Source organism: Phoenix dactylifera, chromosome 1 (genome assembly GCF_051530095.1).
Source record: "Phoenix dactylifera cultivar Ajwa chromosome 1, Ajwa_hap1_PhDact_Kaust_v1.1, whole genome shotgun sequence".
Lineage (NCBI taxonomy): Eukaryota > Viridiplantae > Streptophyta > Magnoliopsida > Arecales > Arecaceae > Phoenix > Phoenix dactylifera.
In genome coordinates this window covers 32,946,309-32,961,296 of record NC_143190.1, presented here as the reverse complement: position 1 = coordinate 32,961,296, position 14,988 = coordinate 32,946,309, and the positions used below count along the sequence as shown (strand labels likewise).

Genomic DNA, 14,988 nt, shown 5'->3' with positions numbered 1-14,988 from the left:
TTTCATGGAATAAAATGGTTAAAAATTCACTACTCTCTACTTGATTTATTTTTTTTTAGTGATTACATGTGTTTATATGCATATAAATAATAGGTTCAGTTTTTTGGTTTCTAGGTATGGATCTATCTATAAACCCAAATCGAATCCAATAAAACTTCGGGTCTAATCTCATAACACAGATCCAACCTAATAGCTTTTGGGGTTTATTTTATAAACCCAATCATTATGTTTCAGGTTAGTTTTGGATCAAGTTAGCAGGCCTCCATTGTCACGCATAGCTCTAGCACTCTCACTAAATGAGTAAACCTTCCCTTTTTGAAAACAAATATTATTGGAAGAGACCAATATAAATGGTAAAGAAATAATTATCTACGACTTTTCAAGAATCACCCTCCAAGAAGAAAGCTTTACTAAATAAAAGCATATACTGGAGCAAAATAATGACGACGACGACGACAACAACAACAATAATAATAATAATAAGAGTAACAATAGAGAGAATAATAGCTATAATAATGGTAATAGTAATTGTAATGATAGTAATCCTGATAGCAATATTGTTATTAATACTGCTGCTGCTGCAAATATTGTTGTTGATGCTGCTGCTAATAATGATGTTGATGATGATGATGATAATGATGATAAAAATAAAAATAAAATTAATAAAAAAAAACAATAACAACAACAATAATAATAAAGATACCTTGAGGGACGACTTTGCAAGTCTCATTCAAAGCAAACCAAATAAAGTAAAAAAATTAATAACAAAAATAAAATTTACTTAAGCAATCTATATATGTTAGTGTAAAAAGTATAACAAGAAATAGGTTTCAAATTGCCGATAACAGTAAACATATTTTCATGAAAAAAATTAACTTCAGATAAGTAAAGATCAATAAGATCATAGTGCCTAGATAAAACCATAGTTGCAACCCCGGGGACATTACAAAGTTGTAGACTATACGTGCCAATAACATCAAGTATGGTGTAAATTAAATTTTTATGTTTTGAGCCTTATGCCTCTTGACATTGACTGGGCCTCCTGTGATTTTAATCCAGTCCTTTATCTATATCTGGTCCAGCCCATCAAATAAAACGTGTCCCGGCGCACATTTGTTCATGGGCGAGGTTGAAGAGTTAGGGTTTAAGCGAGAGAAACGGCCGCCTCCCGCTGCATGAGAGCGAGACAGCGAGACAGCGTTTTTACTTTTGAGGTTTTGCTATTTATAGACGCGAAAGATTCGATAGTTTTGGGATTTTGGAATCCCTCGCGTGCGCAATTTTGTAATCAGGGCTGCCTTCAGCCTGCAGCAGAGTCCGTAAAAGCCGAATCTTTCCTCTGTTCTCCTCCCCGATTCTTCGTTTTATCTCTAGTTTCGAAATTTGAATCCAATAAGTCGAGAGGAAACCCCAGAGCTAGCCGTCATGGGCGACGTGGGAGACGAGATCAATGGCTACAAAATCATCAAGGAAGGGGAGGCGGAGATCCTCTTCCCTTCCAGCAACAGCGTCTTCTACAATAAGACACAGGTGCCGGTCTACGATTCTCGTTGGTTTTTCTGCTTGTTTTTGTTGATTTATTCAGTTATTTTTACGATTTTGTGTTTTTTTTTTTTGGGGGAGAGAGCATATATTTTTTAGTGTTTTCTGTTGCGGTTATTGTTAAAGATCACGTCTTTTTGCTCGTATTGTTGGTTTTGTCGGCTTTGTGTTGATCTTTGAGCAGTTGGGAGGAAGTTTTTCTCTTTCTTTGCTCGAGAAATCGTCAAAAATTGGATTTTGCTTCCACATCCTGTTACCGATTGATGGGATTTTCGCGACATAGGTGGTTTTGTTGTGGAAAAACCTTTTTTCTAGATGTAGATATGTCAGGTAAGTAGGATGCTTCTTGTTTAGTTGACTAAGAAAAGCCGAGGACTAGTGTTCTTTCTAGTTAAGGAGGCAGTTGAAAAGCTTAAACCTTATTGTGAATTCCTTGTGTTGCTTTTTATATGACAATGAAGTATATATGCCTTCTGAGTAGATTTGGCTGGGAAATTTAGAAAAACTAGTTTGTTCAATAGGCATTTTTTTGAATTAAATGTTAAACGCAAATAGCTGCAAAAAAAGTTACAGGTAACTTCACTTTGACTGGATTGTCATGGCTAACATGATCGAGATCGGTGGTACCATCCTGAACCATCCGGTTTGGGGTGTACCAAGCCATTCTGAAGGTCGACTGAAAAGGTTAGCCTTCAAATTGAGAAACCGGCGAGGGAGGGGGAGAGGGAGAAGGAAAAAGAGGAAGAGGGAGGGAGGGAGGGAGGGAGGGAGAGGGTTGCAGAGAGCGAGGGAGGTAGAGGGAGGGGGGAGAGAAGGCTTTTACAAAGCTCCTGTTCCTCCCCTCTCTCCACCCTCCCTCTCCCTTCCTCTCTCCCTCCCCCTCCCTTCGTCTCTCCCTCTCTTTCCTTCTTGCACTCCCCCTCCCTCCGCCTCTTCTCTCTCTCTCCGCCACCCTCTCCCTCTCCCTCCCTCCCTTCCTCTCTCTCTTTCTCTTTCTCTCTCTCCTTCTCCCTCCCCCTCCCTTGTCTGTTATGTCGGCCTACCAGCATAGGTGCTGGTTCTAGTACGGCGGACTTTGAATATGATGATTAGCATCATCAATTGATATGGAGGACATGGACAACAATATGACATGCATCAAAATAATATACATTCTCTTTTTTGTTAGCTCATAAAACTTTCATGATACTGATATGTATGTAAATAACATCAAGTATACCTCTTTTTATGTGTCAAACTATGTACTTCAATTATTAAGTAGATACTTGAAAACTTAAGCAGTGAATATAGCTTACAGAATTTTGGCATACAATGTTCCCATACCGAGAATTGACCCCACTAGGCTCGACAAAATGAGGTGTCAAGGAATAAGGAGTCCACATGTTATGGCATGTGATTGTTCTAGAAACCTTTGAAGTGTTAAGTTGAGATTCTTGGAGTCATCTCTAGCCAATATGGTCCTTATCCATACTTCTGACCGTCTTAAAATTATTCCCTCTTTTTTTTAAAAAAAAAATTATCGCTGTTGTACTTAACAGTTATTTTGTTATGCTCATTTTGAAGTAACTTGCACCCTTCCTAGGCTACCAAACATTCACCTCCAAATACTTATATTTGCTATGTTCATATAATGTCGATGGGTCTATTTTGGCATGCAATATCCTGATTCATGCCATAAAATTGGTCTTAAATATTTTTAAATTTTTTCTTTGAACTCTGATGGTATCTGACTCTGACATCACAGTCCACAGGCTCGTCACTTATCTTTATATTTTTCATCAATATTTTCATACTTTTGCAAAATAAAATTATGGTATTGGAAACTTTTTCTTTGGGAATATCTTGCCCCTTAATTCTCTAGGACCCTCAACTTTTCCCATTCCAAGCCTTATAGGTACTATTATGAACATAAATGGCATCCTTTAAATAGATTTTAGGAGGAACCATCTATCATGCACAATGTATTTTGTTTGGAATTTTTTGTTAAATAAATGTTAGTGTTGTAAAAAGCAAGAATCTGGTATCTACAGATTAAATGTAATCCTAAAAGAACAGTCTAATCTTGTTAATTAGAGCCCTTTTTATTAATCACTTTCTTGTTGGTACAGTCCAAGATCACCCCCGCCCGCCCGCCCCCCCCCCCCCCCCCCCCCCCCCCCCCCCCCCCAAAAACAAAAACCTAAAATTGAAAGTTTCGGATATATTCCTCACTTTTTTTCACTTGAATCGTCTTTATTCTTTCCTTTCATTAAGTTGTTACTTCTTTCTTGATATGCACATGGGTTGATTCTTAGGTGATTTGTGGATGCAGTTTTCATTGGTTTGTAAAAGGTATTTTTTGAGAACATTACATCTTAATTCAACTGCAGCACTGTGTTGTGAAGTTTAAAGTTCTAGAGGTTTGGCACAAATTGGAAATTATTTTCAATCATATATAATTACTGGCCTAGGCATGTGAGCTTTTCATCAACATGTTGACGGTTGCAATTTAGCTACTCCTCTTTATTGACAACAGATCAAGGTACAAGAGTTGGTGGCTTCATCTGATATGGGTTGAAATGAACAAAGCATTATCATTAGATGGTATGAGAACAGATTTAAGAGGTGATATTAAAACATAGGGTTATTAAAAACTAATGAAATAGTTCAAGTTCATAAATAGATTTTTGGGGGTGGGGGGTTGAGAGGAACTTGTCAGCATAAAATGCATTAATATTCAGCAAAAGAAGAAAACAATTGAAAACAAGAGAAAATTTTATTAATGTCTGAAACAGACTACAGAATTAATTTCAGATGTCTTCTCTTTCTTTTCCCGCTTCTTTGCATGGAATTGGGTGCTATTCATCCTATGCAGAAGTCCTGTACCTCCTAGTTTGCACTTAAATATAATTGCAACATGTCTAGTGATGTGAATCTCATCATCAAAGCAAATAAAGACAAAACTGTTAAACTTTTCCTAGTCCCCAATATTGAGCCTATTCGAAGATGGTTGTAATGGAAAAATCAGGTATAATATATAAAATGAACAACATAGGGCTTGGAGCTGACTTCAAAATAAGTACTCACACCTCTACTGTAGATATGTTTTCATGAACATGCATCAGGAAGGACAGCTGGCACATTTTACCTAGCAATTGAGTCCTTGTTCTATTACTAGAATATCACTTTTGTCTTCATTTATGCTTAATCTTAGCAGCTGGTTAAGCCAATATCTATTTAGTTATTTTAAGTGAAATTAGACTTTTCTTTTAATCCTGCACAGTATTTCAAATTTAGTGGGTAAAGTTGTTGGCGGTTCACTTCATTATTTGCAATGCCTGCAGTTTTTCTTCCTCATTCTTTCCCATAATCTTTCATACCGGAAATGATCATTTTGAACTTTTTATCTTTCTTCCATATTTGTATCATCTTGCTCCCGCTGGTTATGCTAGCAATTGTTTATATCTTGTCTGCGTACAAGCAGCATACTCATTGGGCATGGGATTGACCAACAGCATCTCTTTTGACTGTGATCAGGTTAACAATAGAGATATGTCTATTGCCGTTTTAAGGACTTTTATTGCGAAGCGCAAGGAAGAGCATGCTGCAATGTCGAATAGAAAGGGAAAATCAGAACGAAAGGTGCCCGAGGGAATTCCTTCTAGACCCGCATCGAAGGAGGCAAGCACCACTCAAGATGTAAGGGCAAGTGGATATTGTGAAATGCAGCTAAATCAGTCTCTTGATGAAAAAGTTGAACCAAAGAAGATCACTTCTTGGAAAGGACCTGGAGAACTCAAGGAACCAAGAGTACTAGAGGTGAACTAGAAAATTTTATATGCCACTTTTTAAAAATATATGTTCATCTCTTGGATTTTTGTATTGTCATATTCATCACATCTGGAGTTCCTTAATGAGATTCATCCCATGGAAAAACTGTGACCTGTCTTGGATATGAACGAGGTTTTCTTATTCAGCTCGTATACTTATGACTTTGCAGGCTTTAGCTGCTTCTGGATTAAGATCTCTGCGCTATGCCCGTGAAGTAGATGGGATTGGCCAAGTGGTTGCTTTAGATAATGATAAAGGTATCTCCATAATTTTTTCAAAACCTTTTGCTATATTTACTAATGACAAGTCTATAGGCTGGGTATTGAACCACAGTATTTGTCTTTTTGCAGCATCTGTGGAAACTTGCAAAAAAAATATAAAATTTAATGGCTCTGTGGCATGTTCAAAAGTGGAAGCTCATCTTGCTGATGCTCGAGTTTACATGCTTATACATCAGAAAGAATTTGATGTGGTAATTACGTGTTCATAATGCAACGGTGATTTATTGCTGCTCATACTTTGCCTTTAAGTTCACTTTCTAGATAGAGCTGTGAACCTATTTTATGGGCTAATATGCAGAGTAATAGAGTTTTACATTAGCTAGTTGACTTTCTTTTCGAAAAAAATAATTGGATAGGTGCGAAGGACCATAGATCAGATAGTTCTTAGAATAAATGCAATGTTGAGTTTAATGAATAAGAAATTTAAGTTAGAAAATGAGCTTGAATTACAAGATGAGATCATATGTTATTGGCATTAAATGGGCATGATCATTTAATTTTCATTCTTTATTTCTTGAATGGCTACCTTTCGTTTGTCAGCTTCAGCTCCTCACCTTTCCATTGAATTAAATGTGTAAAATAGGCTATATGGTTATTTGTTTTCACTAATTTGATGATTTTAATTGGAAATCTCACATCTTTTTTACATCAAAAGCACACACATAGATCAACACATGCATGATTATAATATATACAACAAAAAGGAATCGAGACACTAGAATGATAAGGCTTGCTTGTGATGTGACACAGTTAAAGCAGGGCTCTTCTTATCAGTTGCATGAGTTCTTGGTTCAGGCTGGCATGGACTCTTAACAGGTCAAGCATAAGATAATTGCTTTTGCAAATGCCACCTCCAGACATATCATCATGTTTTGAGCTTCAAAATGTTATAAACTTATAATCATAAAAAATGTCAATTTTTTTGATATTTGAATTGATATAAGCTGCAAAAACACATGAGCAACCTAGGAGTGTCAGATCAGCTTTGAAATATGTATTTGCATGAATAGAATGGATTAATGGGTGTCAAAGCATGCCTTTAAGTTGGGTTACCTTTTAAATTCAAAAAAGTTTTTTTCCCTCTTGTAACCCCTAGCAAATGAGGATTTGGATCTTGACTTGGAAGTGCACTAGAGCTTTAAATCAAATTGATTGCTTCCACTACATGGAATGTGCCATTTAGTTCACCAGAAGTTATCACATCTCCAAACCAAGAGTTAGTTACAAATAAGGTATCTATGTGTTATATTTACAGATTTATTTCATAAGTCATGTGCTTCTGTAAAGATAATGATTTCATGCCGTAATTCATTAGATGTTGTAATGAATATGAACTTGCTAGCATGATTGCAGGCCATGCATGATGCCCTCATGGTTGGGACTTCCTGAGTAATCTCTATATTTATCAGGAAATAAAATGACGTCATGGGACTGTTACTTTCATGAACTTTCATTGTTGCAATATTATTATCTGGCCCCTGTATTGTGAAGAACCTCATGATCCTCATATATTCATTGAGTGGTTCTGAAGAAAAACATGCATGCAGTAGTTGGCCTTGGGTGCGGGAATTTTCTGCAGATCCTGCAGGTATATTTGGCTGTAGTTGGTAGATCTTGTCTTGGGTTAGTGGATTTCATGCTTGGACACATGTAATCGTGATGGCTATTGGAAACATGAAGGAAGAAAGGATTATTATTTTGATTTTAAGGTTAGAGCAAAGTTTGCCTTGCAAAAGGGTGACCATGTTTGTCATGCATTGACAGCCTATCCGAAATTTGAAAGTACAAAGAAGGATCCTCGTTGTAATAAGGCATAATGCAAAGCCTAAGGCTTCGGCAATGGGATACAATAAATGAAAGAAAAGAGGAAGTTTGAGAATGACAGATATGTGATGAACTCATGAACATGTCATGGAATGCTCAAGGTTGGCTAAGATTACCTAGATTAATCAACAAATTAGTTGAAACTAATCACTCTTGGTTACATGCACATCTAAATCCCACTAAAAGAATGTGGGATACCGTAAGAAGATCACCTTCTAGGTGCTCTTGTTGCCAGTGATATTCACTTAATTTCATAGACCATTCTGGGAGCTTGTGTTTTCCTCGTGACACAAGGTTTATCTAATTCTCTTTAATCAAGAGCTAACTCACTGTGTTAATGCTTTAAATTGTTTTTCTAGTTGCTTGATTTTTTTAACTTTGTTGGAAGTGAATGAATGGTTAAGCTGTTCAAGGAGTGTAGGCAAGTAACAATACTCGAATATATTTGTGAGAATGTAGGATTTCATGAAAGTGGGATGGATGTGAAGGTCCCTTAGCTGGAACTATCAACTTGAGACGTGCATTGTGGCAAACATCTCATGGTCAATCATTGTTGATCAGTTATAAATATCTGTAGTTTTTTATCTATTGTTCTTATTTGGTTAAGATATGCTTACCATGTGCTGTTCTAATTGCATAATCAAATAGGTAGATTTCTCTACGATCAATTAGTCTTCCCAGCGTAATGGCAGTGTCTGTATTACATGTAACTTAGCATGCCCAGGAAGATGGTGCTAGCATGCCCAGGAATCTGGCACCATCTTCCAGAGGATTCAGATTTGGAGCTAATCATAAATGCTTTGTTCTATGTAGCCAGCCATAGACAAGGGATTAGGCTTGCTTGCAAAAGCCAGTATTGCTTAGGCTTCTCTCAGCATTTTTTTAACAAACACAACTGATGCAGTGTTACACTACAGTAGTCCTTCCTCTTATAAATGATTTACCAATATGACCAAAAAATAAAAAAAACAAAAGAATGCACAAACATGAAGGATTTCTTCAGATAAATTGAATAAAATCATGTCCAACAGGTTCATTTTTTAAAAAAAATCTGAAGTCAACACTCTTTTGGGTTCAAAGATTTTGATAGAAGAGAAAGTGAGGAAAGAATCAGAAAATCCCTCATTGGGGTTGGAGAGAAGCGAAGAGAAAATCCCTATTCTGCTTTTTATTTCTTCCCGGAATTGGGGAGATTTGGAGAGAAGAGAAAAAAACTCTCTTTCTCTTCTTTTCTCTTGTGTCCAAAGTTCTTTCTTTCTCCTCCTCTTGTCCCTTTCGTTCTCTCCCCCCTAGGTATCCTAACAAGGTGGAAATATGACTTATATATGACATTACAATTCCAGATTTTAGATGTTTTGGATGTTGATAGTGTAGCTTTTTTTCCCTCCAATCTATCTCTTCACAAGAGATCAGTATTGTCTGCGTACTAAATACTAGAGTGTTTTTTGGCATGCCTTAATTTGAAAGTTTTCTTCTGGCTGTTCTTTCAGGTTGATCTTGATCCTTATGGATCACCTTCTGTGTTCTTGGATTCTGCAGTACAAGCAGTTGCTGATGGAGGCATCTTAATGTGCACAGCTACTGATATGGCAGTGCTCTGTGGGGGCAATGGGGAGGTCTGCTATTCCAAGTGAGGTTTTTAACACGTACAAACAAAAGTTCTCCATTGTTTAGTGTGCATACTAATTGTTATATATGAACATCAGATATGGTTGCTACCCTGTGAAAGCAAAATATTGCCATGAAATGGCATTGAGGATCCTCCTTGCCTGCATTGAGGTACTTCAGTATCCATCTTCAGATTTCCTTTGGTCAATTCGATTGGTACTTAATTAAGATTTGCTTACTTTCTCGTGTTCCCTTCTGATGCAGAGCCATGCAAATCGCTACAAGCGCTACATTGTTCCCATCCTCTCTGTGTCGATGGATTTCTATATTCGGGTTTTTGTTCGGATATTCACGTGTGTTACTTTTTCCCTTAATTGTGCATTGAGTCTCATTTTCTAGTAAAGAATTTGATTTAAACTTTTTAAGCAGTTTATCATGGTCACTTGCTTAGGATACCATGTATTTAATGTATTCTATAAAATCAGGTAACGTAATATGCTTGTGAACTAATATGCAGATCTGCAAGTGCAATAAAGGACACTCCTCTTAAACTCTCCTATGTATATCAGTGTGTTGGTTGTGATTCTTTTCATCTCCAAAGTCTTGGAAGGACCACCACTAAGGTATGCTTGTGGTTTATAACATCTCAGCTTCTCTTGAGATGACATTTTAACCATAAGAATTGGATGTCAAATTTTTATCTACTGAGAGCTTTTGTTTCCTTTTCCTTTTTGTGGTTTTCCAAGAATAACAGTGTGAAATCTGCACCGGGTTTCGGTCCCGTGGTTCCCCAAGCGTGCAGTGACTGCGGGAAGAAATTTAACATGGGTGGACCAATATGGTCTGCTCCTATGCATGATCAGGAATGGGTACTTTCTATCTTGGCAAATGTGAAAGCAATGAAGGACAGATATCCTGCGTATCATAAGATTTCTTCAGTGCTAACAACAATATCAGAGGTAAGAACTTCACGATTCTTATTGGTGATGAATTCCATGCCTTTAAACTCTGTTGATGACTAGGATTGAGGTGCTCGTGCCTCATTGGCTGGCACAATATTTGCAATGGCATGTGCATGCGCCAACACGTAGCATGTGGCAGCACTCCCTTGGCATGGCATGGCAGGAACCTGCTCAGCATGGCACAGCCTGCAATCCATGAATGCTAAAACGTTGCTATGCATTGTTTGTAAAACTCTTATAGCATTGGGTGTACTTCGTAGAATTCTTATAGCACTTATGGTGGTACATCAATCAAATCCTTTTGAACTTTGCCAGGAGAACTTTAGTTGGATGGAAATTGAAAACTCAACTCAGCTATGCCTTAACATGGTTTTAGCTCTTTTAGACCAGTACTTTTTTTCCATCCAGAGCAAATATTTCATTGTCATCTCCTTGCAGTTAACTTGATCTGAAGGGTGCACTTTCATGATTTCATCTTATGATTAGCTTACCACTACCAAAGATTAAAAGCAGGTTGCTAGCTTCTGTTTAGAAATGCTGGACAGATCTTTATTATTGGTTCTGTTAAGAAATCTCACGCTGATACTACTATAACTTGCTGTCATTGCTCTCTCTCTCTCTCTCTCTTCAAGTGAGTGCCCATTTAATATCAATGTGTATATTATGCAGGAATTGCATGACGTTCCTCTCTTTCTCAGTCTCCACAACTTGTGCGCCACTCTTAAATGTACTTCCCCATCTGCAGTCATGTTCCGGTCTGCAGTGATCAATGCTGGGTATCGCATCTCAGGCAGTCACGTGAATCCACTGGGCCTCAAAACTGATGCCCCAGTGGAGGTTATATGGGACATCATGCGCTGCTGGGTAGGCCTTGGGACTCTTTTTCCCTTGCATATCCAAAGTGTTCTCCGTGCTGTAATTTCTTCGTTGTTTAGTGTTTCCAACATCATATGCTAGCTCATATTGTTCATTTTTTATGTATCTGTGGGGATGGCATATACATTTGGATGTGTTTAGTGTTTTTTTTTTTTGTACTTAATTGTGGTCTGGGTGTATTGTTTGTAGGTCAAGAATCATCCGGTGAAAGCACAGCCACCAGATCAATCATGTTCAGTGATCCTCTCCAAAGAACCAAAACTGCAAGTATGCTCTGATCCATAAACTCATTGCAGTTCTTGACTTCTTTCACTTTTCTTCTTCCTGTCTGCTGTTCTATCTCGCATTGAATTTCGAGAAAACTTGATGTTAACCAGAAGCCTAAAATGCCCAGAATGGTAATCATTGGAAGGTTATGGATCTACATGTAAGTTAAATGAAGATTTTGTGTCAAAACTAGAAACTGACTGCCACTTTTGACGCAACAAATTGCTGCCCGATACCATTATGGAGAGATCGGAAGTTCGACATAGACACAGTATATGAAAAGCTGCATTGACATGGGATAGTGAACATATGCCATGATTTGCTTCGGCTGAACTACTTCAGAGTAGCCTCACCAAGTTTAGGCTTTGTCAGAAACTCATGGCTATGTCTGCCTTTTTTGTTGTTGGACAGGCAAATTTTGCCCGAGCGGTTGCTTCACTCAGCAAAGCACAAGCCAAGAAGGTGGCGCGGTTCCTTCCAAATCCCGAGAGCCACTGGGGCCCGAAGGTCAGGGCTGGCAGGAAGATCACAAGCAAGCATGCTTCTCTGTTGGGTCCACAGGTTGTTGATGGATCTGTTGGTCATGAAGAAGAAGATGGACCATCTCACCTGATAGCACAGGAAGATCCTCAGATCAGACCTGAGAGTGATGACCCTGCTACGAAGCGTATTAAGACTGATGATTGTGCTGCAAACCAATCATGACGCCGGCCTTCATGATCAATTGTGTTATTAAAGAGACCGAAGATCATTTCGCTAAGTTATTTTTGAAATGTGTATTTGGCTGTGTGATGGCTAATTATATCTCTTGTGAGCAGTAACCATGACTAAAGCTTGCTTGATATTGTTGTTGATTTGTGTTTTTGTTTCTTTATAAGTTAGTGAAATCTCACATATAGGTTGATGCTGAAGATAGCATTTGCAATATGTCTAATCTTTGCTTTCATTTTCGCTCTTTTTTTATTGGAAAGTAACTAATCTTTGCAACTAAAAGCTTTATAGTTTTTTATTTTTCTTTTTGACTGGTAGGGGTTAATTTTTATCTTTTACCATTACCCATCCTATCTCTCAAGAATCAACACCAACTGAAACCTGAGTCTTTACCCAAGTGGCAAGAAGTGATATCACCAAGTAAAAATTTTAAATAATTTTTGCAAAAATAAGGTACTAGAAGATTGATTTTGCAATGTTGTTTCTTTGCAGAGTGACAAAAATCAAGGTCAGCTAGACAAGGTGGGAGGCTTTGGGGAAAAGTGTGGCAGTGGCAGTGACGTAGTGGAGGTGGGGTTTATGAAGAAGGATCACAACTAGAAGTGGGGTCGAAGATCAAGCAGTGGAAGTGGGAGCAAGCAGGGGACACAAGTGGCATTCTCGCAGCTTGGGAAAGGCCGAACTAGGCAGAGGGAATAGAGAAGAGGAAGTGGACAGGGTAGCCAGGACATGGAAGAGGGGTGTGGATGGAGATGGTGAAAAACATGGAGCAGATGTCTGGGCTAATGAAGAGGTCAATAATGTTAACAAAAGAGCATATGTTGGAGAAAAAAAAGGCAATTAGCTTAGCAGTTGTTTAAGTGGTTATGCCCCTCTACCTTGCAATTAGAGGCCAAGGGTTCAAGTCTTAAATAATGCAACTACCTAGTTTTTTTGTACCTAGGTAGTTAGTAAGGCTGCAAATAGATCGGATTGGCCCATGACTCAACCCGATTAGACCTGATCCAAGCTATTTTAAAGGACCCATGGGCCGAGTTGGATTTTAAAATTGAACCCGTTTTATTTTCAGGGTCAGGTTTGGATTTTCTGAATTCGGACCCGACCTGATCCATTTGAAATTTGGGCAATTTTAGATTTCCAACTCTACGACCCGAACACGCTAGACCATTTGGGCCCGCGGGCCATAGGGGTGCGAGCTCAGTCACCCAGCTGGTTACCTGCAACATAGAATGCATTGATGCATGCTACTACGCTCTTAAAATCATTATCAATCAAGCATGTGTTGATTTCTATTGCTATGAGCTAAAATTTAGGCAAAAAAAATAGGTGACAAACTGTAGCTGAGAATACATTTTATCAATAAGAGCCTATTTTCCCTAAAAGGAGTGCAACTTTAGGAGGTATCAGCGTCACGATGCTACCCTGCTTATTTAAATTGAACCAGATTGGAATTTGTTTACTCTGATAAGAAAATCTACACAAATTGACAATTAGATTTGTTAGAATCGTAAACTCAGTTGGTTGACATCTCCACACCACCTCTGAATGGCATAGATCATAGCATTTTCTCTCTATTCCATTATTTTAAAAAAAATGTTCTTAAAATTACAGTAAACTCTCTAGTTTTTTGTAGCCTGTCCATGAGGTTTTTCCATCTCATATTGTTGAAGCAATTTTTCCTTTTAATACAACTAATAACCCTATGACATCATCGATGCCTCCATGTTCTTATGTCGGCAACTAATAATTCTAAGCACTAACTAGATTAGATTCTTTTCATGTAATTTTTTCCAATGCCTATGAAGGAGAAACTATAGTCTCCTAGTCATAGGTTTGGAAACCATCCAAGACACCACAAAAATGGAAATACTAAACATATAAGGTCGTATCACAAAAGAATGATAACTCGCTCGTAGAAGGGATGGAGGGACCTGGCCGTGGATGATCATCGCATCTTATGCTGAAATAATAGAGAAGAGAAAGGGTGCTAAAGCATTGAGAAGAGTTAAGATTGAGCAAGTTTAAGTTAAGATGAACGGAGGAGGAACGCTTGGTAAAATAAAACATATGAAAAATGACTGTGATTCAATCTCAGAAGAGAAAAGAGGTGCCTAAAGCTAGGAACAACCTATGAAGGAAATATAAGGACTAAGCTACCGATTTCAGTAAAATAAATATTTGTGGTGTAAGTAAAGTCATTAGAGTATTGACTTATATTCTTATCCATACCTGAACCAAATCCGACCTAGATCCAACTTGGACCTGAATTTTTTAGGTTGGGATCGGGCTATATATGGATTTAACTTAACCCGAATGACCCAATGGGTCAAAACTTGCAGCCGTGAACCTGACCCAATCTTCTATTGAATTGGGTTTGGGTCCAAGATTAGGACCCGAACAATAAATCATGTTGGGTCAGGGTCACTCATGACCTAATTTGACCCAACCCATTTGCACCCATAGTAGTTATTAATGCTAGGGGCTTGATCAAAATTAAACTATTTATAAGTATGAAGTTTTATATGAAGCTTGATTTGTTTATTAATTAATTAAAGTTAATTTAGTCTCAATTTGGAAAAGAGCTAGAAAATAAATCTAATTGAATAGTTTGATAACCTTTAATTGAGTTGAAATTAACTCCAAATTGTATCAAGCTTGGTTTTAGCTTGAACCAACATTTAGTTGTTTCAAATAATCAAATTTAAAGAAATAATTAATGATTAATAATTATAAAATTGAAACAAATGAGTCATATTTGATAAAATATAATTAATTTACTAAGCCATTAATATATATTTTTATGTTGTAATGTATTTCCTACGTATGTATTGTTGTATATAAAATACATGTCATACATGCAATAGGTTCAAGCTTTATTATGATGAGCCCCATCAGGTTGGGTCATTTTGTAGCTTGTCTCGATATTAGTTCTAAACGATGCACCAGGTTTAAATGTGATTCAATTGATTTAATCTAAAGATAGATATTCAGGGGCAGGCTATGCAACGATCCGGTCGTTGTAGTATAGTGGTGAGTATTCCCGCCTGTCACGCGGGTGACCCGGGTTCGATCCCCGGCAACGGCGTAATTATTTTTGGCCAGCGGGC

General features: G+C 37.7%; 1 protein-coding gene and 1 non-coding gene across 2 annotated transcripts; both read left to right on the top strand.

Moving 5' to 3' along the window:
* The first annotated feature begins 1,080 nt into the window (after positions 1 to 1,080).
* Positions 1,081 to 12,095, top strand: LOC103722879 (N2,N2-dimethylguanosine tRNA methyltransferase). The gene is made up of 12 exons (XM_008813585.6): positions 1,081 to 1,530; positions 5,059 to 5,340; positions 5,522 to 5,609; positions 5,703 to 5,824; positions 8,948 to 9,087; positions 9,164 to 9,236; positions 9,330 to 9,418; positions 9,583 to 9,688; positions 9,812 to 10,024; positions 10,697 to 10,891; positions 11,093 to 11,170; positions 11,582 to 12,095. The coding sequence occupies exons 1-12, from the start codon at positions 1,426 to 1,428 to the stop codon at positions 11,873 to 11,875; spliced, it is 1,785 nt and encodes a 594-aa protein (XP_008811807.2). The 5' UTR covers positions 1,081 to 1,425; the 3' UTR covers positions 11,876 to 12,095.
* Positions 12,096 to 14,894: 2,799 nt separating this feature from the next.
* TRNAD-GUC (transfer RNA aspartic acid (anticodon GUC)) lies at positions 14,895 to 14,966 on the top strand. The gene has a single exon. It is a non-coding gene; the product is annotated as a tRNA-Asp (tRNA).
* The last annotated feature ends 22 nt before the right edge of the window (positions 14,967 to 14,988 follow it).